Raw genomic sequence first — 24,822 nt, 5'->3', positions numbered from 1 at the left:
TTATTTTTGTCTGGGATACCAAGGGTTTGTGAAAGGACATGGATCTAACACAGTTTATTGCTTTGAATAATGAAGACCTCTTGTTGTTTTAACATGTGTTTAGTGCAACTTAGTCCCACAATGTTTAGGGGAAACTAATTTATTACCTACACAATCAGAGGAGAGAGCATAATACAAGTATAGGTCACCAAGAAAATACATCCTGACTAAACAATGTTTACTGTATTCACCAACCACTGTCTCGAGAGCCAAAAGCCTGGGCCTAAATCCATCATTTACACAAAAACTGTTCAGTGTAACAGGAACAAAACAGTACTTGGATAGTAAAGCATAGATTTAGCATCATTGTTTTTCACAGTCATCCTGCTATTTTGATTGTGTTGAGGTATGTCTGATTGTTTGTCACTACTCATGCATTTCTCTATATTTTATTCAGGTCCAAAAACTGAAAATATATTATTATATGGTAATGACTCCTATGTGTACAAATGTTAGTATTGTGGCATCCACAGTGAACGTGTTTTGCCAAATCACACTTCCACACTATACTTATTGTTGGCCATTCATCATCTGAAAAATACGTTAAATATCTCATTGGTATACGTACTTGAGAAATGTACACCTTGCAACAAGAACATATTCCATTAAGTCCTTTGAGTGAGTTGGATGCATGTTGAGTGCCCATAACTTCTTACACGAGTGATTGACTTGCACTATTTTGAATCACGGTCAAAGGTTTTGTGAAGAACAAATAACCTGCAACATTGCATGTTTGATTTAATGTTATGCAAAATCTAATGTGGAGTGTTGGTCAGGATTTTTTTTTGTAAGATGTGTTGCTGTAAATATTTTGTGTACGATTTTGAAAAAAAGTAGCCTATATTTACTAAACTGTACATACATGTGATATCGTAATATTTCGCTTTTTTTTGTAAAGCAGTAAGTTGCTGTATAATGTATGACGAGCAAATTCAATGATTCCAGTGTTAGTAATAAAAGTTTTATCCCCATTCTTGTGTAAAATGATATTGTTCACACAAAAACATTATCTGTACAACGGTTACAATTGGTTGAGTAATATGTGTGCATTAACGTCTGTTAAACAGTTTTCCCATAATAGGCCTCACATTATTGGTGAATATGTCATATCACATTTTTAAATTATTCCTTTAATTATTTGTCCATGATTGATCTGCTTTATACAAGCATGCGTTCATAAAATTAAAAATATGTTCCTTGTTAATCCAGTTGAATAGGCTGTGCTGCATCATCTATGGTCTTGTCTATTGAGAATCTGATAGGGAAAGTCAAAATTATCAAACCAAAGAGTTTTATTTTTAAAACGTGCGAGATGGGACCACATAATCAATGTATGTGTTGGCCAATTAAAAGGGGTTGTCTGGGTTAAACCAATGCATGAATTTGGACAATTGGAAATTAAGCGTTTCGAAACGATTGGTCGGATGACGTTTGGCGTAGCAGGGATCAAATGTGTAGCCTACACTTTCATACGAACCAACCTTTTAAAAGCCTTCCTGATATGGATTACCGTATGAATTGCTTAATTGCAATGGACATTCAACATGCGATTGATGACTTTCGATGCGCTAATACACATCTTTCCAAAAAAAAAGGTAGTAGGCTAGGTAGTTCCCTTGCTCATGTAAAAGTTGACTGCGTTTAAGTGTGACTCCGCGAGACTACAATCTCTACTCGCGTCTGCGCCGTTATCGCGAGGCTTTAACAGCTGTTGGGTCTGTTTTTAGAGTCCGGTGCTTGGTCGGTCAACACGTGGAGAAGACAGAAAGAGACCAGACGGGGACACGTTGGGATAGAGTCCAGTCTGAAATACTTAACATTATATTTCAATAATTCAATTCATCGTGGCGGCGTGGAGGACGCGTACATACTGTAAGTGAACTCTGCAAGCTAGCTGTGTGTAGCAGAGGGCAGTTGAGACCACGGCAACTGGTTATGTAGCCTGCATCATTTGTAACAAGACAGCTCGAGATATTTCCTTGTAAAGATACAATGTTGCACTATAAGGTTATGTCACCCATTGAACGAAATTGTAGCCCGTTGGACACACGGTGTCAAGTCTACGTAACTACACAGCTCTAGTATACATCATTTCCATGTCATTGAGCAGCCTAGCTTGATTTCGTGCACAGGCAGAGGCAAACCAGCAGTTATCGGCTAGCTTGTCATATTCACATAAATGAATCACACAATAACATAACTGTTTTTGGGTCGGTGATTCATCATTGTGCCTGAATTCGCTCGAAAGATGTGAAAGGCGAATGTGGTAAGCCACAAGCTAGCTCTCCTGTCGTCAGGTTCAGCTAACAAGCTAACGTGAAGGTTTCGAGGCCCAAGTTGCAGAGAAGCATATATCACGACCATAACGTCCTAGATGCGACATTTGGTCACGAGCTACCCAATATAGGCTAAGATCATTGTAATGCTCTATTATATGTAGGTAGGCTACACCTTGTAGCGCTGGACAGTTTGTTGCGTGACTGTCGCAGCGATGTAAATGGAGTGTCAGTCACTGAATTCCAACTCAACGAAGATGGCTAACCTTAACGAAGAGGCTTAAATGATTTAGCCACGACAATGGACACGTTTAACCAAGCTTCTATTCAGTCTGCATCTTGTCAATTCAGACGTTCCATCTTGCCATTTAAACAGGACATGCATGGTTGTTTTGCATATTTCTGCGCATCTTTTAACGATTGTCTACACAGCCGGCTAACTTAATGCATTGTAATTCATTATGCGCTGCGGCCTACCATGCTTTTATTACGGATAGTGTAGGTCATAGCTAGCAAGTTGTATTCTAGCTCATTCTGACATATTTTGTAGCAGTTTTTGTTGACCGCTGACTGTTCCGAGATAAATTGTCACCAGACCTTGCTAGTTGGCTAGTGACACATGATACTTTTGCTGTTTTATTTAATATGTTAGTAGCTAGCTTTATCGTGTAGGGACGCACATGCACTTAGCTCATCACAGCCTCGAGGCTGTATCCTGGTCTACATTATTGGATGAAACTTGTATTCATGGTTCTCAGATCTGTCAGATGAGAACGTATGGAAACACTGTACATTTTAGATAATCGAATTGCAGAGTAGGGTCTCAGAGGTGTCAGATTCCGGCACTAGAATTGAAGGATAGCCTACCACTCGTAAGATCTAGCTAGAATGCAACATAACTTAACCCGTGCATGGGTGGATAGTTATCTTTTTGAGCCTGTCGTGTTCGTTTAATGTTGTCCTGTGTTCCAAGTGCAGCGAGGCTATATAATAAGCTGCTTTGACAACCCTCTTTGCTTTGCGTATTGGACGGTTTGTTACATGCAATTTATACTGTGACCCTTACGTTATCTGCCCCCAAGGTCGTATAGCAGCGCAGCTTGATTCTTGACTTTCGAGTGTAGCCTATCTAACTCGCACAGGCCGTGGAGTGTCCCACACGCGGTCTGATGTGTGCATAGACTAGCTGAACACTTTTGGCCTACTAAAGTCCAAACGATTGTGGCCGTTTTGTCTAACCTTGTCGAAGGTGAACGTTGGAATAACAACCAGACTTTGTTTTAATAACTGCTATGCCCGCAACCGTTGCACCTTGAAACTATTTCGTTTACCTGAATCTGTGAAACGGCCTCGCAGCCATCAATGTGAAGTAGTACATGCAGCTTACCCCCCTCTGTACAACCCGTTATATTAGGTCTGGCATAACCATGTGGTGTGTTCTCCTCTGCCAAGGAAGCAATGTCCTTATTGTTTTACATGAAATTACCTTTTAGACATGAAATGTCTGTAAAATTAAGATTATTTTTTTCTTAGTAGAAATGCTAACCTGCAATGTAGTCTCTCTGTTGACAAACTGGAATCGCACAGCTTCTCAACTAGTCGTGTGTGTGTGTGTGTATACACACTGGTTGCTGATACTAGTAAGAAGCCACAGGGGGTTGGGGGGGGGGGGGGGGTTGTCCTGGCAGTCAGAGACTAATTCTATCTGATTGACCCATCCCTAATCCCTAACCTTGCTCCCACAACACCACCAACTCGCTGCAGGAATCCTAACGTTGGAATTCCAGGAGGCCCCTATTTCCATAACATACAGGAAAAAATGATTTTTGCAGCTTTATCTGGAGGCTTGTTTTGATCTTTGATACAATAACCTTCTCTTTGGTGTCACTATGTTAGTCAATATAAAATAGCACTACTTGATTTGCAGGGAACCTTCAAAAATCAAAATACGATTTTAGAGAATTTAAATAACATGACGGTTGCTATATTTTGATGTCATATGGGCTGTTGTCTGACAAGCTGGTCAGACTCAGACATGATGTTGTATAACAAAACAGTATGTTTTGTTATACAATTTTTGGATGAAGGGGTCCATTGACTAGTAAATTCAACTTAAATTACCTGGGTTGTCACTGCAAACTCTTTTGGTTTGCTTATTATTCATCTTATATATTTTAAATGTCTTGATGTTGTCACCATTTGGCGCACAGTTATTGTGAAATGAGGATCACACCAGGAAAAGTGTCCCTGTTATTCTGTAGCTGTTTTGTTACTGTGTGTCTTCTCCTGTTCTGAACTTGGTTAGTGTCTTAGACAGATGTATCCCAGACCAGCTTTTCCTTTATTTGACAATCTCACTCATCCATGTTTTAACTGTGATAAGGGTGTAAAATGGGGCACAACAATGATAGTGGGCTTATGTCTCCCTCTCTGAACTCTTAACACGTTCATGTCTCTTCCCATCACCTTCCTACCTGAGACTAGCATTAGCACAGTCTACTATCCATCGCCCTGTTCTAATCCTGCTTTACTCTAGTCATAACTTGAGCCTCTTAGACATGTAAGCTTGGTTCCATAACTACTTCATTGAAGTTCTCACACCTTCCTGACCCGAATTGTGGAAGTTACAAGAAATAAGTAATGTGCCCTCTGGTGCATTTCTGTCTCTCACGATGAGAAGTTAGCCAGGAATATTGAACACAGCCTCTAAAGTCCCCTTTTTGATGTGATGAAGTGTGCATGCCATTTTATTGAAAGGAGCTGTCTCCCATTAATGCTTAGTTAAGAGTTTTCATAGAGCTATTTGAAACTGTGTATTCCATGGCCTCCCTCCCTGCTTGCTTAACTGAACTGCATGTTTGTCACTTTTAGAGGTCAAAGTCCAGGTTCAGGTGTACTCTGTCCTGGCTCCGTGTGTGTGTGTGTGTGACTAAGTGCCATTGGAAGCCCTGCTATACCGACTGACATTAGAGGGTGGGGAATGGGGTTGTCTTGGGAGCAACAGTCACCCCTGTGATTCAGTCCTTCCTTCTAGAGGGAAGGCCTCTACCGTTCTGTTAAGGAAAGGCATGCTTGGACTTCTCTTTTAAATATGGAATGGCTGTCTGCCACAGCCAATCATTGTGAGAGTAACTGGGCATGCCCAGTATGCTGCTGAGTGTTTTAAGGGTAACTGTATGCCACCGGGTGATACTGGTAGTTTGGCCTCGTCATGTGCTTGGTTGTTAGTTTGGGAAAGTAGATAAAGCCTGTATCTTTTGAAGTTATATAATGATTTAATATACACACATTTTGTGTTTTGTCAACTTACTGATAATGATTCAATGAAATATCAAAGGTTGCTGTACTCTTGGCATCGTAAATCAAATTTAAACTTCTGAACTACAGATCTTAAAATGGCAATAATTGCAATTCATTTAACTTGACAATGCCGCCACACTTGCGTCTATATGCCATTGGTTGTCAAATTTGTGTGAACAGGCAGAATGAACTCAGAACCTTGTCGAAAGTGACGCACCCTTCTCATCCTGTGTATATGACCAGGATCCGCCTGTGAACACTAGAGGACTGGTGTCCTTATGTGCTCTTCTGCAGACAGCTTCAGAAACATTGGGCCTCCTGTTAGACCACAGCTCTGATAATGGCTTGTCTACAATTGTTTAAAAGACTTTGCCTCTCTTCTGTATTGGTTTGGTTGATCATGTTTTGGACTCTCGCAATCAGGGGTTGTGGGTTTTCCGTATCACACTGCATTCAAACAAAAGCGGTCAGGCCCAATACTTTTTCTAGTCCTAGGCTAGCCTAACCTCTGCACCCTTGTGTCTGTGTTTCCTCCAGGTGTAGCTGCTAGGGTCCTGAGGAGATGCCGCTGAGGTTCCGGTCTGTTGTCCCGTACACGCTGCCCGGAGTGCTGGCGCTGATAGGCTGGTGGTGGTACATTTCACGCAAGAAAGAGCAGATCAGCAGCCACGACAGTGAGGAGGAGGGGGCGGTGGCCATGTGCCTGCTTACATCCCCCACCGAGGGCAGCAATGGCCTGTTGGAGAAGGCATCCGTGTCCCCAACCGCCTCCACTCACCAAATCACCGGAAGAGACCCCCCCCCCATTGTTAAAGGAAAAAAGTCAAGCGAGCAGGAAGTAGAAGTGAAGGTCCCCACCATCAGAGCAGCGCCAGTAGAAGTCCACCGTACCCTCACACCCGCAGCATCAGCAACCGCAGAGAGACCCCACCCCCCCTCCGACCCCCACATCCCCTCCACCCCCTACGACCCCCACACCCCCTCCGACCCCCACCCCCCCTCCGACCCCCACATCCCTTCTGACCCCTCCATCCCCTCCACCCCCTACGACCCCCACCCCCCCTCCGACCCCCACATCCCTTCTGACCCCCACATCCCCTCCACCCCCTACGACCCCCACACCCCCTACGACCCCCAAACCTACTCCGACCCTCTCCACGACAGAGCGAAGACGGACCCTGCCACTGTGAGCTGCCTCGGCTCGGCCGGGACCAGCGTGACACAGACGCCACCATCACCTCCACAGAGTCAGGAAGAAAGCTCCGCCACCAGCAGACTTGACAGGGAGCAGGAGAGCGCTGGGCAGAGCCCACCCTCTGCTGTTGCTTTGGTAACAGAGCCTGAACAGCCAGAGCTGGAAGAACCCAGTCATCCCACAGCAGAAGCAGAGGTGGTGCTTTCCCATGTACTATATGCCATGGTCTCAGCTACACCACTGGCAGCAGAACTGGCCAATGCAGAGAGACCAGAGCCAGAGGGGGAGGTCTCAGGGAAAGATGCCCCCTCATTGTCCTATTCCTCCTCATCCACAACCCTTTCCACCAAAGACACACTGGTGTGCTTGCCAGCCCAGGACCAGAGAACAGCCCCAGAGGAGCCCCACATCCTGGAAACGAACACATCGTCACAAGGTATCCAGCACACTGTCATGACAAGTATACAAGTCCCTCCAGCACCTGTAGACTCCCTGCTCGACCAAGGCCCGGCCCAGGAGAACGGAACCGGCGGAGCGGAGCTGGAGCTCATGGCGGCAGGCCTGATCACTGATGTCATCACTGCAGCCACCGCTCAGGTTCTCAGCGTCACCTGCTGCCAAGACACTGACCAATCAGACTCGGAGATGACCAAGCCTGGCAGTAGCAGCACGCCTCTGGCGAATGGGAAGCCATGCTCTGAGCAAGAGCCAATAAGAAGGGATAGTTGGCCCTCTCCCATAGGCATTGAGTCAAAGGGGGAGGGGTCAGCAAACCAGGAAGAAGAAGCTGTGCCCAATGGGTGCCTGTCTGCGCCGGTGTGGGAGCCTATAAACGGCCAGCGAGGCAGGGCAACAGAGAACGCGCAGAATAGCCATTGTCCGAGCACTTCGCTAGAGATTCAGGATCCCGCCCTGGCCAGCCTGGACAAACAGGAAGAGGAGGGGGAATGTTTGGGGCCACGGGTCTCAGGGGGGGTGGTGGAGTCAGCGGTGGTAATGGTGACGTCGCTGGCGGGGGAGCACTCGCTGGGAGCCATGTGTGAGATGAAGAGGCTCAGCTGTGTGGGCCTCAGGAACGGTGCTCACGGGGCGAGCGAGGCTGAGACGGACCAGTCCGGAGGTAAGCTCACATCCCACTCATGCCTCATAGCCGAGAGGACAGTCTTTTAGAATCCAGCCCCCTTTTTTAAGAGGTTTTCCATTGTAATCTCTGAGGGTTTGGGTAGGATTTGATGTGGATATGGGGACGCTCCCCATAACTGATCTGTAGCCGTCTCCCTCCTCTCCCGTCAGTTTTATGTAAAGATGGTCGTACATCCTACAATACCTCAGGTGAATTTGGATTCATTTCTAGTTTTTCAAGCACTTTTTCCTATTTAATGTGTACTGTGTATGGAAAGGCGGTATTCACAGTAGTGTACAGCACCTCAAACGTGGTCCCTCAGCTACAAACTCACACGCACTTGTTTACACCTCCATTTTTATACTGGTGATGAACGCTTTTCTATTAGTGTTCTGGGTGTATAATAATAATAATAATAATAATAATAATAATAATAATAATAATAATAGCCTGTTTGTTCTGTCACTACAGTACATGTGTTGTGTATGTTTGAGTGGGTAGTACTATACAAGAAATGCATATTGTTTAACACTTGTATTTTTAAGAACAAGTAATACCAGTTCCACCAATGACCTTTCTGTTGGCATGTGTCCAGGTTCTGATGTGAACAGCATGGACTCGGTGGACAGTGGCTGCACCATGGGGGCTGGGGACAGCCAGAACAGCAGCAGCCTGACCCCCGCAGCCAACTCTGAGCTCATCGTGTGGGAGATTGAGGTGCCAAAGGTGGGTCTGGTCGAAACACCCTGGCTCCATCAGGGGCACTTGGTGGCTTATTCTGCCATTCTGCCGGGAGTCAGGTGGCTGAGCGGTTAGGGAAGCGGGCTAGTAATCTGAAGGTTGCCAGTTCGATTCCCGGCCGTGCCAAATGACGTTGTGTCCTTGGGCAAGGCACTTCACCCTACTTGCCTTGGGGAGAATGTCCCTGTACTTACTGTAAGTCGCTCTGGATAAGAGCATCTGCTAAATGACTGAATGTAAATGTAATGCATATAACTTCAGTCACACTTCATCAAAAGTTATGTACAGACGTCAACAAGATTCACTCAAAGTAGTAGACTGAGGGAAACCAGGCCACTGAGTCTGACCTGTGAACTCTCAGCTGATTCATTATTAACCCCACGCCAGTTCATACAAGGGCCAAGATTATGAAGACCTGAACATGAGCTAATTTGATTGATGGAGCATCTTCTCCTGTCTTGTGTATTCTGGTATCAGATGTTATGCAATACTGTAATTGAAATCAAGTTATTGTTGCACTGTGTCCAGTAAAATACCAATGTTCCTTAACACTAACTGCTATAGTACTGTTCGAAGTGCAAGTTTAGTCCTTGATGATTTACTATGCACTTACTATATGCACTATTCATTCGGCGCTTTGGATGAAAGTGTTAAACATATATAACTTTGTATTTTTTATTAACTGGGTCTCCATGACAGGCCACTCTTATGAATCCATGTTGAACCGTGGAACATTTTGTTGTCTTCTCCTCCTAAGCATCTGGTCGGACGGTTAATCGGGAAACAGGGACGATACGTGAGCTTCTTGAAGCAAAGCTCGGGTGCAAAGATTTACATCTCCACCCTGCCATACACACAGGAGTTTCAGATCTGCCACATAGAGGGTAAGTAAGGCCACACTCCATCACAAAATGTCTGTTATTAGCTGCTCACCCTGAAGGACCCTTAAGGACCCTGAAGGTTTAATCAAAACCCTCAAAGGAGGATGAGGGGGGGGGGGGTTGTTTGCATAATTTGCATTTATCTTGATCATTTATCTTCTGATACTACTCTAACAAAATATTGTTGATGGCTAAAAGATACAAAGTTCCTAAAATGTTCTCTTTCTGGCTTAACTGTTCACCCTTCCAGGCACCCAGCAGCAGGTAGACAAAGCGCTGTCCTTAATTGGGAAGAAGTTCAAGGACTTGGACCTGACCAACCTGTATGCACCCCCATCTCTGCCGCTCACACTCCCCTCGCTCCCTATGACTTCCTGGGTAAGGCCAGAGAACCTTCCCAACCCAAACCACCAGTGACAAAAAAGATTAGACAGAGAGACAATTGCCTCTCCTGTCCTTGAAATCTGTGTCCTACCCTGTTCCTATCCCAAATTGTCACCTGAACATGGTTATAGACACCCTGCAAGATTCCCTTGTTAAGGAAGAAGTCCGTCATTTGCAGTCTGATGTCAAATGAATATACCAGTACCACATGCAGGGTTTTAATGCATGTGTGCATCTTTCAAAATACAAACCCTGCTGACTGGGCGATGGTCTCGTCCCCAGCTCCTGCTGCCCTCCGGGGTGACGGTGGAGGTGATCGTGGTGAACATCGTCTCCGCAGGCCACATGTTCGTGCAGCAGCATACGCACCCCACCTTCCATGTCCTGCGCAGCCTGGATCAGCAGATGTTCCTCTGCTACTCCCAGCCGGGCACACCCGCCCTGCCCTCGCCAGCAGAGGGTACGACCATGGATGGATGTGTGTTACAGGGGCTGTTTCCTTTTATCCTTGGGTTCTTTTTTGGTTTTGTCTTGTTTTTGAGGCGTGAGTGAAGAGGGCGATGTGTGTATTTGTGGGTATGGCACACTCAGATCTGTCTCCCCCTCTCTCTATGCACTTCAGTGGGACTGATCTGTGCAGCGCCTGCAGTAGAAGGAGCCTGGTGGAGAGCTCAGGTCATCTCCTTCTTCAAAGAGACCAGCGAGGTGGAGATCCGATACGTAGACTACGGCGGATACGACAGAGTCAAGATCGACACCCTGCGGCAAATAAGGTAGGTGCCTTGTTAAATTTTTAAATGTATTTCAAGAATGTGTTGGTGATTGATGGGCCAAATGAGTTCGGCCTTTAGGGTCAGTTGCTAAATAATTACATGGCTGCAGTGCTGCGCTGTAATCTGTCAACTATTTGTGAAATCCCCCAAAAATAAAAGTATCTCCCTGTTGGAAAGTGAAACTATCATTGTGAAGTCAATTTTCCATCATTTGTTTAGCACTTTCTTGTATACGTATAATGTGGATTTTATTGCTCTGTCCATGGTAAATGGACAAGTCAATCAATAAAATGGGAATTGTGGTGCCTTCTGCAGTGCTCTGACCATCCGTCCTGTTGAATATCATTTTCCTCAGGTCGGACTTTGTAACATTACCGTTCCAAGGTGCTGAGGTGTTACTGGATAACATCGCTCCTCTACCAGGTGCAATTCATACCCATACTAATATTTGACAATTCACTAACCACTTGTCAATACACTAGTAATGGTGGTACATCTCAATGTAAATTCCTGTGAATGATGGAACATAAAACTGTCATCAATGGTCTTAACACGGCAATAACATTACACCCTACAGGAGAGGATAGGTTTTCTACCGAGGCCAGCACTGCACTTGAGGAGATGACCAGAGGAGTTGCGCTGCTTGCACAGGTAATGCAAAGAAACAATTATACAATTGCAGGGGGCTTTGGGGAGAAGCTGGATGGGTAACCCGTCTGACAGCCAATGATTTGGGGGTGGGGGGGGGGGGGGGGGCACTTAAAAGAGTTCCGTTTACGCTTCATACCAGTTTGTGGTACAATATTGATTCTTCCCCCTGGTGGTGTCTTCAGGAATCCCCCTTTTAAGACTTGAAATAAAATGATGCTGACCCATAGCCAAGTCGTTTTAACTTGCTTGCAAAAGTCTCTACTTTATTGGCAGTAATGTTGGATTTGTCTAGCTCAATTATGCATATGCCCAGTGTCATATTCATTCTCAAAAAGTGAACTATGAAGCATATCCACTGGATAGATATTTCTGTGGGTTTGGAGTTACAAAGCAGAGTATGTTCTCCTCTAGGTTACGAACTATGACAACAACACTGGTGTCCCGTTGGTGCAAATGTGGAACATGGTTGGAGATGAGGTACGTTTGCCATCAAGAAGTGTAGACATAATCTATAAATATTTGAATGCTGATATTATTTGTTGACATTATTTCCTAATGCATATTATAGTAAAAAGGAAGGTAGAACTTCCTAACAAGGGTAAACACACCACATCTTGGAAAATGCAAATTGCTACCAAATCACCATTTTATTAATTGATTGTTGTCTCTTGTACATCTCCAGCTGGTATCAGTGAATCGCTCTCTGGCGGAGAGAGGACTGGGCACCTGGGTGGACAGCTTTTGAACATGGCTGTCCCCGGCCCCACCACCCTCCCGCTTTCCTTACATCCCCTCTGGATCCTGTCTACTCTGATACCTGGAGTTTCCCATCCTTCCTCGCCCGCAGAAACACCCCCATACACATTTCAATAGGAGAACTCTCAACCACTGGATTAGGGATTTTCTTTTCTTTTTTTCTCTCCATTTTTGGTTTCTTAGTTTTGGTTTCAACTTGAAGACAAAAAAGAAAGTACTTGTACATTTTAAGAAAATAATTATATATTGTAACTGAATAAAGGTTGATCCAAGTTTTCCGTCCTGCCGTGACACTTCTCTCCAGGCCTCTGCACAACTTTGACTGGATTATCATGCTGTGGATGTATCCGACTCCATAGGAAAAAGAAAACCTTCAATGAATGGGGAACTAACTTCACCTTCATTAAATCTAACTACCTATACACTGGCACAGTATAGTAAACATAATAATCGTTTTTCAATGAAACCGTTGGGGGGGATTTCTGGTAGGGTCAAGTGAGACTACCTGAGACACATCAGCGCTCTCACGGTCATGTTCTGTCTGGATTTGTTTCAACAACTGTGGATTAGTCGGTGGACAATGGTATAGAAGGTGCTCTCAGTTCTGTTTTGGTTTCTTGAGTTGTGTCTGTGAAGACAAACCTCTTGATCCATGCCTTGGATTTTATTATAACCCCAATCCTAAGAACGGGAAAACTCTCCAGCCCCTCGTCGATATGGACGCATTGGGAGGGTGCAGAACAATGGTCCTAGGAGCCACGGCCTGCTCACCTGACCTGGCTGCCTCCTCCTGACAACACTGTGGCCTTATGGAGAACGGGCTTCCTTCTCTGCACCGTGTCCAATTTGCAGCAGGCCTGCCCTCGTTCCTCATCCAGCACACTCTTGTCTGTGGAGATGGGTGAGGGGGTGGGTGAGCCAATGGTGGGTTTTACCTAAGCTTGGCATCACAGATCCTGTACCTTCTGTACCGTCACTATGGCCACTTCATTTTCATACACTACAGGTGCTGGACTTCAGCAGTGTGTGCATGGGGGGGGGGGGGGGCACTTGGGAACATGTAGAGGAAGGGTTCCCTATTCACTCCCTTCCTAGCCCCACCAATTTTGCGTTGCAGCTTTCTGAGGATTTCATGAGGGAGTCGGCATATTAAATTCATGGCAGTGTTTGTGGTAACACTTGAGAAAAAATACACACTCCCAGAAAGGCCTCGCCACCTAACCTGGTACACAAGTAATTGCTTTTAGAGTCTGCCCAGTCCTACAGGCTTTTAAAAGGGAATTGGTAGATGATATTCAAATCCAGTTTGTCTATTGTCTGTATGCATGATAATATGCCTGGAATCTACCCAGCTACGCCTGTATGTTCACTGTGTTGACTCCTACATGTGTTATCTATTTACACTAGACTTGGTACATGTCAAGGGTACAGGAATCAACGTGTCAGGTCTTGATTTGTGTGTGAATTGTGTGTCCACAATGCAAACCAGACAAGGTAGCAGTGAGGAAAGGTTCGCATATAGCATCAATCACACTACATACTGTGTAATGCTGTTAATGCGTTGCTTGTACACCTTTTTGTTGTGTTGGGTTTCATAGACTTTTTTGCCACTTTTAACAAGAAATGGAAATAAATAACTACTGTACATCGTTGAACATACATAGGGGTTGCTGTCGATATCACTAAAGCAATTGAAGGTGAAAGGTTTAACTTATGTTTCGGAAATGTAATGAATTCTAAATGTAGAGTCTTTCTTTTGACTTGACTAGCTGCTTACTGCTACTGTTTTAAATTAATCGAGTTATTGTATTTGAAAGGGGACTAGATACTGTTGATCCTGCCACACTATAAAGTACTGTACCAATGCTACACTGACAATAAGGCCATATCTTTCCCACTGCTTCATATAGACTGTGTCCAAGTAAGGTTTAAAGTGTTTCAACATTTGACCGACGCACTACAGAAGGCCAGTAGAAAAACTGACAGCAGTAGAAAGTAAACTGCATTAACTTTATCCCTAAATGCTTTGTGTTGTTGTGAGGATGACAAAGTTAAAAATGTTGGTTTATTGAGGATGAGACTGGATTGTCTTAGGAATGGTTATTCATGTGTACGGTGATATGATACACTGCTTGGTTGAAGACAGTTCTAGGGAGAGGGTGAATGTCTTGAATAGCTCTGTGTTTGCTTCAACAGATGTTTTTGTACGAAAGTACAAAAGCTGACCAGTGTTGGAGCAGTAGCCATATTCTTCATTCTCGTGAAACTTTTACACCATTTCAACATGTGTGCTCGGTTCAACCCGTCAATGTCTCATCCAGAATATATCCCCCCTTTCCACTTCACCTGTCCTCTTCCTATTATCAGAAATGCTTGATCCAATAAGAGTTTTGACTTGTGCAGGCCTGTGTATATAAGATATTTCACTGTACTTTTGTATTACACTGGAGAGACATAAAGCAAAAGGGAACATATTTTCTTTTTACTTTTTTTTAAGGGGGGGGTTGTTCAACTCTGCTCCCCTTCCAAAGTTGTTTAATGTTCTCTGTGGGTAAGACTGGTTTGAAGTGTTTGCTTAGCTAGATCATTAATCATTTGATTATTTAAATGAGTGTTAAGCAATCCTGCCCAGATCATTTAATATGTACAGGTCAGTTTTTGCCATGCTCATTAAAGATTTCATTCTTGGTTGTACAGATCTATTGGAAAAAATAAAATTATTAAAAATGTTTCTGGTGTTGTTTCTATCCAACTTAGATCATTCTTTTCACAAATAATGTCCTATTTGTGTTACACCGATCTCCAAGGTGGGGGTGGAGCTTTACATGAGGAGATTGCCAGTGGATATTAATTGACCTATTTTAGGTGTGAACATTGTCAGTTATTCTTGTTTATGTAGTTTCACTACTTCTGTAAACATATCTATCTAGATATATTCATATACTAAACGTATACTATATAAGTACTTTTTAGTCAAATTTCCATGAGGTTATAATTTTTATTTATTTATAAATAAACAATGCTCTTTGAATAAAACCCTTGTGAAAATAATCTTATGAATAGATCTGTCATCTGATATTTTTGTCTAGGTGTTATTTAGTATTTTTTTCTGTTGTGGAGAGTTTTGGTAGGTAATCTCATCTTTTACATAGTGGTCAGCAAAGTTTTTACACTTGCGTCGACTAATGACACTAGTATATCAACACTGTAGTCGACGTTTAAAACCAATATGCCCCACAAAGCCCAAATGGCACACAGTAGTCCAGGAAATGGATTTAGCATAGTGCCAGGGGCCAGTATCCAAATCTAAACAATGTATTTTCAGAATCTTTAAGATGGCAAAGTGAAAGCAAACGCCTCTCGTTAAACATTAATGATTTGCAATGGCTGTTTCTCCTAAATGTCTGCATGTGAACCTTTCTTCTATGCGGCCGGTAAGGTAAAGCATGCCTGATTGGTTAAGAAAAGTATTTCAGTTCGGTTGAATATATTATATAATAATAATATATCATATATTGTTCAGACCGGAAGAATTATGCAGAATTTGAGGCTTTTACGTTCAAAACGATTCAGCTCTCGTTGTAAACAGATCAATATCTTGAAGTGAAGACTTTACAATCTTCATCAGCAGGACATGGATGTTCAGGACGTGCTTTACGTTGGCCCACATTTGGTGATCAAGGGATCAGAGAAAGAATTCAGAGAAGGGATTAAGACCACAAGAGGGCGCAATAAGTTAAGGTATTGACAACCACGCCAGTCTTTCTTATAGGACAAATTCAGATTCTCTCGATGGTTTTTTAAAATTCACAAATCTGTATCCTATAGGCTATTGTATACGTTATTATATAGGCGTAATAATGTCCCTTAAATTTATATTCGAATTTATCGCTGATTCTGTCACCTTGAGCATGAGCCAATTACGTTTGTGCAACGTTCAAGGTGACAGTATATTTTGAAAATGCTTTGTTGGTGAATTCTGTTACCGCAGATTAACTTTTTGATGACAGGTGAAGGGCAGCATAAGAACATAGTTGGAAAGCTACAAATCAAAAATATGCCACCAGAATGCCAATGATATAGGCTACATCAACAGGGTGGTGACTTCAATATAGATTAAAAAAAAAAGTTAATTACAAACATCAATTTAAAAACACAATTAACTGAATGAACATCTGGTAATAGAATGTCCAGGATCTCGAGGAATAAAAACATAATATGAACAAGTAAGTCTAAGTCCGTTTTAGTTTTAGAATGAGAGGGTACATTGCACCTGTCTTAGTGAGATCTACAAAGCAGTATGGATAGCCTACACGAGGCTGTCCTCCACCAGCTGGTGAATGAAGCTGTGCTTTGATGCACAGGCCCACGGCGCTTTGATGGAAGTTCATTATAATGAAAGCTAACAGCTTTTGTTTTTTGGACTCCTTGATGTGCCCAGTTATACGGGAAAAACTGGATACATTTGTATTTAACTGAATGTGCCAGTGTGTGCCTGTCATCACACTGAAGCGGTAGCAACAGGCATCCCACGACGCTGACACATCACACTGCAGCCAAAACAAAACATCAGACGGCTAACCGACAAAGGCGCGTAATGCGATACAGCCTCTGTGCACTGAGGCTTTTTTCATTAACAAATGAAATGTGTTTTAATTAGCAATATCTGAAAGAGATAAGGGGGTTTGTCCTTTTAAAAACTGATCTTATTTGATCTAACAGTGCAGGAAACACAACAGGATGTTGCTAAGCTGTCCTCATGAAATCACGATCCGTGATTTAAACAGGATGGAGAAAACACCAGGGATAGTCACACGAGTACAGCGCTAAGATGATTTTGTTTGTTTTATCAACAGTATTGAGCACACAACACAAAAAGCAGTTGCACATGAGTCTGTCATGTTAGTTTTGCTCACGCACACTGGATAGTGACCAAACAATTTTTGTTTTTTATTATTATTAGATTGTTATACCCTTGAGACACAGCGTGGCGGTAATCCTTGAACAGCCCTCACACATTCTGTAAAGTAGGCCTAAACGTTAAAGTGTGACTAAAACTGTGAACAATGGGATTTCAACCCAGATCTTTAAAGCACCACTAGCACATTACTTTCTGACCCTAATCTTAAACCTACTGTACACTAGGCCTTGACTGCGAACCAACAAACATTTTCTGTTCTCATGTGACTCATCAGATGATGAATAAATCACCTTCGTTCAACTAAACTTTTGTTTTCATCAACACAGTTGTAAAGCAATTGTTTTGTGTTCTCTAGCATTCTTCATGACTGTGGCAAAGCAGGCTTTACAGTTACTAAATTTTCCTTTGAACTGAATTTCAGAACAGCATCACAAACATGATCTAACAAACAGCTATTAACACCAAACCAACAGAAGACCTGAAATTACTCCAAATAGACAATATATTTTTACTTGACACCATTCAAGACACTAACACTTATTTGTTTTAGTGTTTAGTTTTACATCATATCACCATTAAAAAGCAAGTTCTGATAAGGTGTTATACATTAACGTGCCAGCCAGTCTTGATATCTAGGTTATATTATGCAATAGAACCTGACACGCCAATGAACTGGAACAAATGTTTGGATCATTAAATCTCCAAGAATTGTTTTTCGTCAAACTAGTATATGATTAAGTACTGTTTTTATTAGCATGTCCGGAAACATTTGATGTTGTAAATAAAGTTATTGGCACTGTTTTCAAAGACAATTTCAAGTTTTATTGTTCAGGGGAAGACCCCATCGGTAGAATAGGGTACAGTGTTCAGTTTTCACTAACTTCAATGATAGTAGCTTAATGAACTGTGCAGTCATATCCGTTAAGACTCAGAGAAAGAGATTTATCATGTATGGGGAGATGAAGTGACTCCACCAAGACCCCCCTTGGTTAATTAAGTCACAGTTTGTCATTTCCTATTATCTTTTGGTTTGATAACAGTCCAGTTTACTCCACTCATCCGATGAGGGTGGGTGTGGGGGGCTACTTGGGGGATTCTCTTATCTCTGTCACTGTTTGATCTGTGAGAATGTCCTCTTACGATTCCTTCTAATGGCTGTTACAATTTGTTAACGGTCCCCAGGGCTCCTGGCACCCCATCCCACCCAGTCCTGCTTGCATATTTCTTCCTCATTCATTAGTTGTGGTTGAAATATTATATAGCTACTAAAACATGTAAAGTAATACAATTAATGGCATTGTTTTTGAGGATTATATAATACTTTCACTGTAAAGATTGCTTAATTATGCCCACCATCAGACTGTCTTCTACATCTGAGCCAGTGTTTATATTTCATAGGACCGTATTTGTGTGTACTCATTTCCTGGTGACTCACTGATGAGAGATCTTTTAGCACAGTACATGATAAGGCTTCTAAATTGAAAGTTAGATTACAGAAGCAGATTCCAGAGTTGGGACTCTGGCAGATGTCTCATTTGAAGGAAAATAACAGTCTGTTTTTACAGCCTGTATGACTGAGATTAAAAAACAATTTATTCAACTGCATGATGTCCAGTGGATGCTATGTGGGAGTCGTTTTCTACAAACAGAAGACACATCAAGCTCACATAGACAGTATAGGTTAGTGATACAGTATCCATTTCCAATCCATATAAATTTCTCACATTTTCATTAAACCCCTTAGAATCATGAAAACCACTAACTAGACCTCGCCCCCTTTTGATCAACCTTTGGCCCCAACAAACAACAGCCATTCCCTCTAATTTGAAAGAAAGTGTTTTTTTAATAAAGTGGTTGCAAAAGAAAACAAAATAATTGTGTGCTATAAATGATACCTTTGCACCTCTCAACAAAACATGCAATACACAAGTACTGTACTCAATAAGTATTATGACTATTCAACTGTGTTGAATAAAAATGCTACAGTATATAGTTGAGTGTTGAGTCAAGCCTCATTTGCATACAACTCTAAACTTCATGAAAGTCAAACAGGCGAACAGTAGTTATTACACTTGTGTATTTGTTATTTGTATTTGTTATTTCAACCGGCCATTGCACCACTATGCATATATCGAGTTAGCATTCACTCTGCTCTAATGCTGAGACAACGGTCTCCAGAGTATGTAAGTACAAAGGGCTATATTACTAGTGCATTTCCATTGTGTTTATTTATATTATATTTATTTATATGAGATTAATTTGTAAATCAATGCCACTTAAAAATGGATGTCATCTACTATAAAATTGTAAAATCAATTACATTTTTATAAAATGCATGTATACTGTTTAAAATCCTTGCTATGCTAGTTTGTGGAAGTAATTTAAGCCCCAGACTAAAGCTATGCCTTTAAAGTTCTGTTATACAAACTAAATATGCCTCTGATAATAGCATGGCTCTGTGTGCAGTTAACCAACAGCCAGACAGCTCCTAGACTCTAGCAAGTGAGGTGCAAATGCAGTCTCCACACGCCAATCAATCAGTCAGATTTAGTTCAGCTTTGCCTAGCCTTTGGCTTGATGTATGTCACCTTTACTTTGTGTTGCTAAACTGCAGTTTGAAAGCTCTACCCAAGGAAAAAAGAAGGGTAAAATAAATTGATGTGCTCTCTATGGGCCAAGGGTTGCCCCCAGCCTATGCCCTTCTCCAAAGAGACTGAGGAAATAAACAACAGTCAATGTAGCATGATTTCTGAATCCAGAGACTAGCATATAGCTCATTTTCAGATTACTGAACATCCAATGGGTATAGACAGAGCTGGCAGACCATCTTAGTATGGTCAGATGGACGTTTACCTTTTTGTGGCATGGCGTTTGTGGAATTATTACATTAATATGGTAAGTATAATGATAATTTAATGTTGATTAACATTTATATTTAACATGATATGTGCTGGTATGTTGCATGCTGGCATTATCAACATCAGCAACATAAAATTGGTCTAGAGCCAGTCCTGCTTCTGCTCCACCAAATCAATGGACTTAAACTTCAACATGTAACTTATAAATCTCTTGAGAATTGCAACAGCTACACAACCAAAATGTTGGTAGGTTCAGGTTTAGGTGAGGGAAAAACAGTTAAACAGTTTTACAGTTAAAACAAGTGTTCTCTGTTACATGCAACTTTGAAAGTTGCATGTAAGTTGCCAGTTAACTATTGTATCAAACCAGATCTATTAAAGCCAGCGAATAGAGTGAAACAATTGTAACTATACACAAATAATATTAAAATATAGGCATAATGGTTCCACGTTAGTTCATAAATGATAAGAAAACCTTCCATAATAGATCAATAAATAACTGATTCTGTTTCTGCATCAATCAGAACTGGTAACATTAAGACGGGTATCCGGTTGTAAAATAGATTTTTAAATTACTTTCTTTTCAAAGTAAGCATGCATGAAGCATGCATGACTATTGTGGTTAACTTTACATCTGTATCGATGATATAATACGTGTCACATACATAGAAAGAAAAGTGGTTACATCTGTATGTGGGCGGGGAATGGCAAATGACGTCAATGGAATTGGTTAGGTGACGAGCCACTACCCCGCCCCAAGTGGGTCAAGGGAGGGGGAGGGAGCCACAGCCTGAGCTGATCCCACGTGTGACGGTTGCATTCCCGGCTCAGTAATATTCTCGTAGCGGGCTTCGTTTGCTGTGTCTGTGTGTGTGTTAGGTACTGCAAATAGCTAGGTTAGATATGGAGGGAGACGGGAGCCAAGCCACATCTGGGAGCCCTAATGATTCGCAACACGACCCGGGGTAAGACTACGAACGTTAATGATTCGTTTATTTATGATTTCACTAGGTTAGTTCTATTTGTAAATGTTGCTTTATCACATTACTGACATTTATATTGCCTTCCGGGTGCAGTCAACTACACCTTTATTTGATTGTAACGGGCCTGCCCCCTTTTTCAATATTGCTGGCTCGCTGAGCTTGCTATGTACTGTAGAGCTCTCCTGCTACTGCTCTGCCTTCGTTTTCTTCGCTTTTTGTCGCTAGCTAAGTAGTTAGCTACAGCTAGCCAAGTAGTTAGCTACACGTCAAAATGGCCGATCTGACATCTGGACTCACTTCTGCTATATTTTCTTCTTACAGTAAAATGTTTATCGGTGGCCTCAGCTGGCAAACTTCACCAGGTAAGAAAATCATAAGCGGATTACAGTGGGGCATTGTCGGGTTGTATTCTGTGGCAGGCTGTGGCTGCTCGTGCTGCTTGCAATGTGTGCCCGTGCTGTGTGGGATATGTAGAGTGTGTACCTTTGCACGCAAGGTTATTTTGATTTCCAATCATTTGAAGTCCTCTATTCGACCCCTATGTTCACAGGGAACATGTACCGCTCATATTGCTTAAACATTAGTATGTGTGTCAGTTAAATAATCGACACAATATATCTCTTTCTTGTTTTGCAGACAGCCTTAGAGACTATTTTAGTAAATTCGGGGAAATCAGAGAATGTATGGTGATGAGGGATCCAACGACAAAGCGCTCCAGGTAAATACGATATTGTTCTCCCATGCTTGCTTTCAGTATACTTTGACATTGGACGTGTATTCTCCGTGTCCTCATACTGTTATCTCAATATCAAGTAGCCAAGCAATTTATTTTTGTCCCGCGTTGCGCTTTTACAAGCGCTTGAATCAGCGCTCTACAATGATTTGACATTGACCAGAGCTCATAATACTATTTCGATACGTACATCTGTGCCCTTCATTTGTCTGGGAAATATGTCAATAACAGTTCACTTTATTCCACAAGGAAAAGTACATTGAAGGTCAAAACAGAACGAACTAGTATGAAAAGTGAAAATATATGCGAAATTCGTATACATTGTAGTGTATGGGTTTGTTGTTGTACACACCGCAAATGTTTTTGCTTTCTGTGTTGTTTCTTTTGCCACAGGGGATTCGGATTCGTTACATTTGCGGATGCTGCCAGTGTAGATAAAGTCTTAGCTCAGCCACATCACGAATTAGACTCGAAAACGGTATGTTTGATACTTCTTTTGTTACTTCTCCGATGTTGCACCTTGCATGCATGTCCTTGATCCCCTGTTCCATTGTATCTGTTTCAGACTTCTGAACCATGTTATTTGAATCAGTCACTCACAGCCACATACACATGACGCTAACAAGTGGCTAGGCAATTATGCATTCTGAGCCTCTTGTGTCCTTTCAAAAAGCAAGGCCTGTAACCCTTTCTTTACCATAGAGGGCTTAAATACAATAAGTAATTGTTGCACTTTAACCAACTGTGAATCGCCCGCCAAGAACATCTGATTGCTTTGAGCAGACCAGTGTTGTGGAGAGCTTTTGTTGTTTAACTAGAAATAAAACGATATATTTTTCTTCATAAAATACGCTATACATATACTTACATAATTGTGCTGTGTTTTGTTGTTTTTGACATTTCCTCAAAATAAAATTGAAAGATTGTGTTGCAAAAATGCAGGCTTATCTATAAATAAATGTACTTTTTATGTGCACTTCATCTTGAGTTAAGCTTTCATTTACACCCACCTGAGTCTGTTGCCTGTGTAATTTACTCTATGAGATACCTACCTGTTGGCTCCTGTCATCCTCAGTGGTCTGAATATCCTTACCTCTCTTCCTCTTAAATGTGCCCTAGGCTGCGTACGTCCTCTTTCTTCTAACCACAGACCCCAGATAAAGATGAGGGCAGAAAAATATGTAGTGCATAACTGTAATCTGTTAAAAGGATGCTAAATTGAATGTGATACTTGGTCAGAATTTCTTTTGTATGACTTTTTGGAAATTGCCTTTCGACTTTAGGTATTTTCTTTTTGTTTCCCTGCTAAAGAATGCTTTGTTTTGAGGACTGGACTGGGCTACTTGAAAAGTGTGTGTGTGTGTTTGTGTGAGAGAGAGAGTGGGGGGGGGGGGCAGGGTTGGTGGTGGTTGACACAGCTCAGTTTGTAATTGCCTTCCATCTCTCCAAGCACAATCATTTTTGATGGCATGATTTCCTGCTCTTGCTCTGAGAGGTCTTAAATGGGATTTCTATATAGATTTTGTGATTAACAAGACTTAAGTTCTCTCGACAAAGGACTAGATAATGCAGGCATTTATTAAACATGGCTATTACAGGCATCAAATGTATTTATGTAATATATTTTATATATATATTATGTATATTTTAATTTGAATATCTGGTAGCTTGTTATAATATATCCAATGGTAATGGCACATTTGTAAATAACTTTCCAGTTTAATGTTGAAGTTTGAGTTCTGAGGCCAGTTAAATCAGTCAAGTAAAAGACAAAATGCCTAATTTTAACCTGAATTTGAAATTTTCAGAGCTTACACAATCAGCTCCTGACCTTCATCCTTAACACAAACCAATGTTTATTTAATTGGAATTGCTTAGGGTGTTAATGTTGGATCCCTGTTGATATTTATTTTTGATTTAAGATCCCAGTACTTAAAGTTATCCCGGATCCTTTACATTAAAATATTCACTGCTCTCATAGGAAGAATAATAATCTCATAATAATGAAGAACCATATAAAAGACAGTGGTGTCTACTAACACCAAGACTAAATGATGGCCCAGCATACAGGACTTTTTGGAACCAAAATGTACCTCTGTGTTTTGAACGTTGGAGGTCGATTTGGCTGTGCACAAGTGTCTACGAGACAGGAGTGTGAAATGGAGAATCATATCACACCTTGAGGCAAGCAGGTTGTTAGACCCAGAGACATGGTTCATCCACATGGTAATTCTGTGTTTGAAATTGTCTATTGCACTTTTGGCTGCAATGAAACCTAATTAAGACTGAAAAACGACATATGTTGACATAATATTCCTAGTAAAATAGTTATTGATAATACAATTATAATTATTTGTCTACTTAAGATAATAGTAGTTAGTTGGACATCAACATTCTTACTTCAACACTGAGACCCCATCCTTCTTCCCCTTTACAAGATGTTTGTATGTTGATATATACTGCAAGCATTTCAAAATGATGCATGACATATTTCACCTTTTATTGAGTCCTTGACATAGTGAGTTTACCCAACACTTCATTACTATGTGTGCTGACACTAGAATTTATACTGATGCCATTTGTAAAAGCCATCTCTCTCTACTAGACTAAACAGCTTTCTGGCTAAAGAACATTCTTCTATGCTAATGCACTCAAGCACACCGGATGAATTCAGTTACACGTCTGTTTCTGTCAGCTCCACACTGGCATATTTATCCCTGTTATTCAGTCCTGTTTTAACTTTATTTTTGGGTGAATTGACAGCTCTCGAAAGCACACTTTTTGCAGTGTTCCTATGCTGTCTTTTCCCCCTACGATTATGTTGTCTTAAATTGTGATGTGGTAACACAGATTCTGAGAATTATTTTCTATGTGGTACCTTAATTATAAAAGTCAAATAACCCTTGATGACCCTGGAACTTTCGAGTGATTGTCTTGTGCTTAAGGTTTTCTCTTCAGGGAGAAAACAAATGTCTGTAAACTCTGTAACCTGGCAGAGTATACTGCATATATTTGCAGGTGTTCTCAGTCTTAAGTCAAAAATACCTTAGCAGCTTGTTTATCCATAGGTGGAGTAAAACAAAATAAAAAATTTAGAACACCTGCAAATGCAGTTTGTATTTATTTTCATTGTATTATTTCTCGACCCTAGAATGCCAATAAACAATGGATTCCATAAGCCTATGTAACTAATGTAACTAGATTGTTT

The 24,822-nt window shown here is 41.6% G+C and overlaps 2 protein-coding genes across 3 annotated transcripts in view; both read left to right on the top strand.

The window, feature by feature from the left end:
• Positions 1–1,726: 1,726 nt before the first annotated feature.
• On the top strand, positions 1,727–14,848 carry akap1b (A kinase (PRKA) anchor protein 1b). Of its 2 annotated transcripts, XM_062472473.1 has the most exons (12): positions 1,727–1,911; positions 6,153–7,930; positions 8,104–8,142; positions 8,529–8,659; positions 9,432–9,558; positions 9,806–9,933; positions 10,222–10,399; positions 10,562–10,712; positions 11,068–11,135; positions 11,290–11,363; positions 11,775–11,840; positions 12,046–14,848. In XM_062472473.1, exons 2-12 carry the CDS (start codon positions 6,178–6,180, stop codon positions 12,106–12,108), a joined length of 2,778 nt encoding a protein of 925 aa, XP_062328457.1. In that variant the 5' UTR covers positions 1,727–1,911; positions 6,153–6,177; the 3' UTR covers positions 12,109–14,848. The 2 variants fall into 2 exon arrangements, with proteins under 2 accessions (XP_062328457.1, XP_062328458.1); XM_062472474.1 differs by lacking the exon at positions 8,104–8,142 and having other exon boundaries at positions 1,729–1,911.
• Positions 14,849–20,654: 5,806 nt separating this feature from the next.
• The window catches only part of msi2b (musashi RNA-binding protein 2b), a 187,931-nt gene continuing 183,763 nt past the window's right edge, over positions 20,655–24,822 (top strand). The window contains exons 1-4 of the mRNA XM_062473699.1: positions 20,655–20,863; positions 21,203–21,243; positions 21,518–21,599; positions 22,008–22,092. Coding sequence (XP_062329683.1) covers positions 20,802–20,863; positions 21,203–21,243; positions 21,518–21,599; positions 22,008–22,092 — 270 coding nt within the window. The 5' untranslated portion in view covers positions 20,655–20,801. The remainder of the gene's footprint in view (positions 20,864–21,202; positions 21,244–21,517; positions 21,600–22,007; positions 22,093–24,822) is intronic.

This window comes from Osmerus eperlanus, chromosome 11, assembly GCF_963692335.1.
Source record: "Osmerus eperlanus chromosome 11, fOsmEpe2.1, whole genome shotgun sequence".
Lineage (NCBI taxonomy): Eukaryota > Metazoa > Chordata > Actinopteri > Osmeriformes > Osmeridae > Osmerus > Osmerus eperlanus.
Note: the sequence above shows the minus strand (reverse complement) of the source record. Positions and strands in the feature narration are given on the sequence as shown.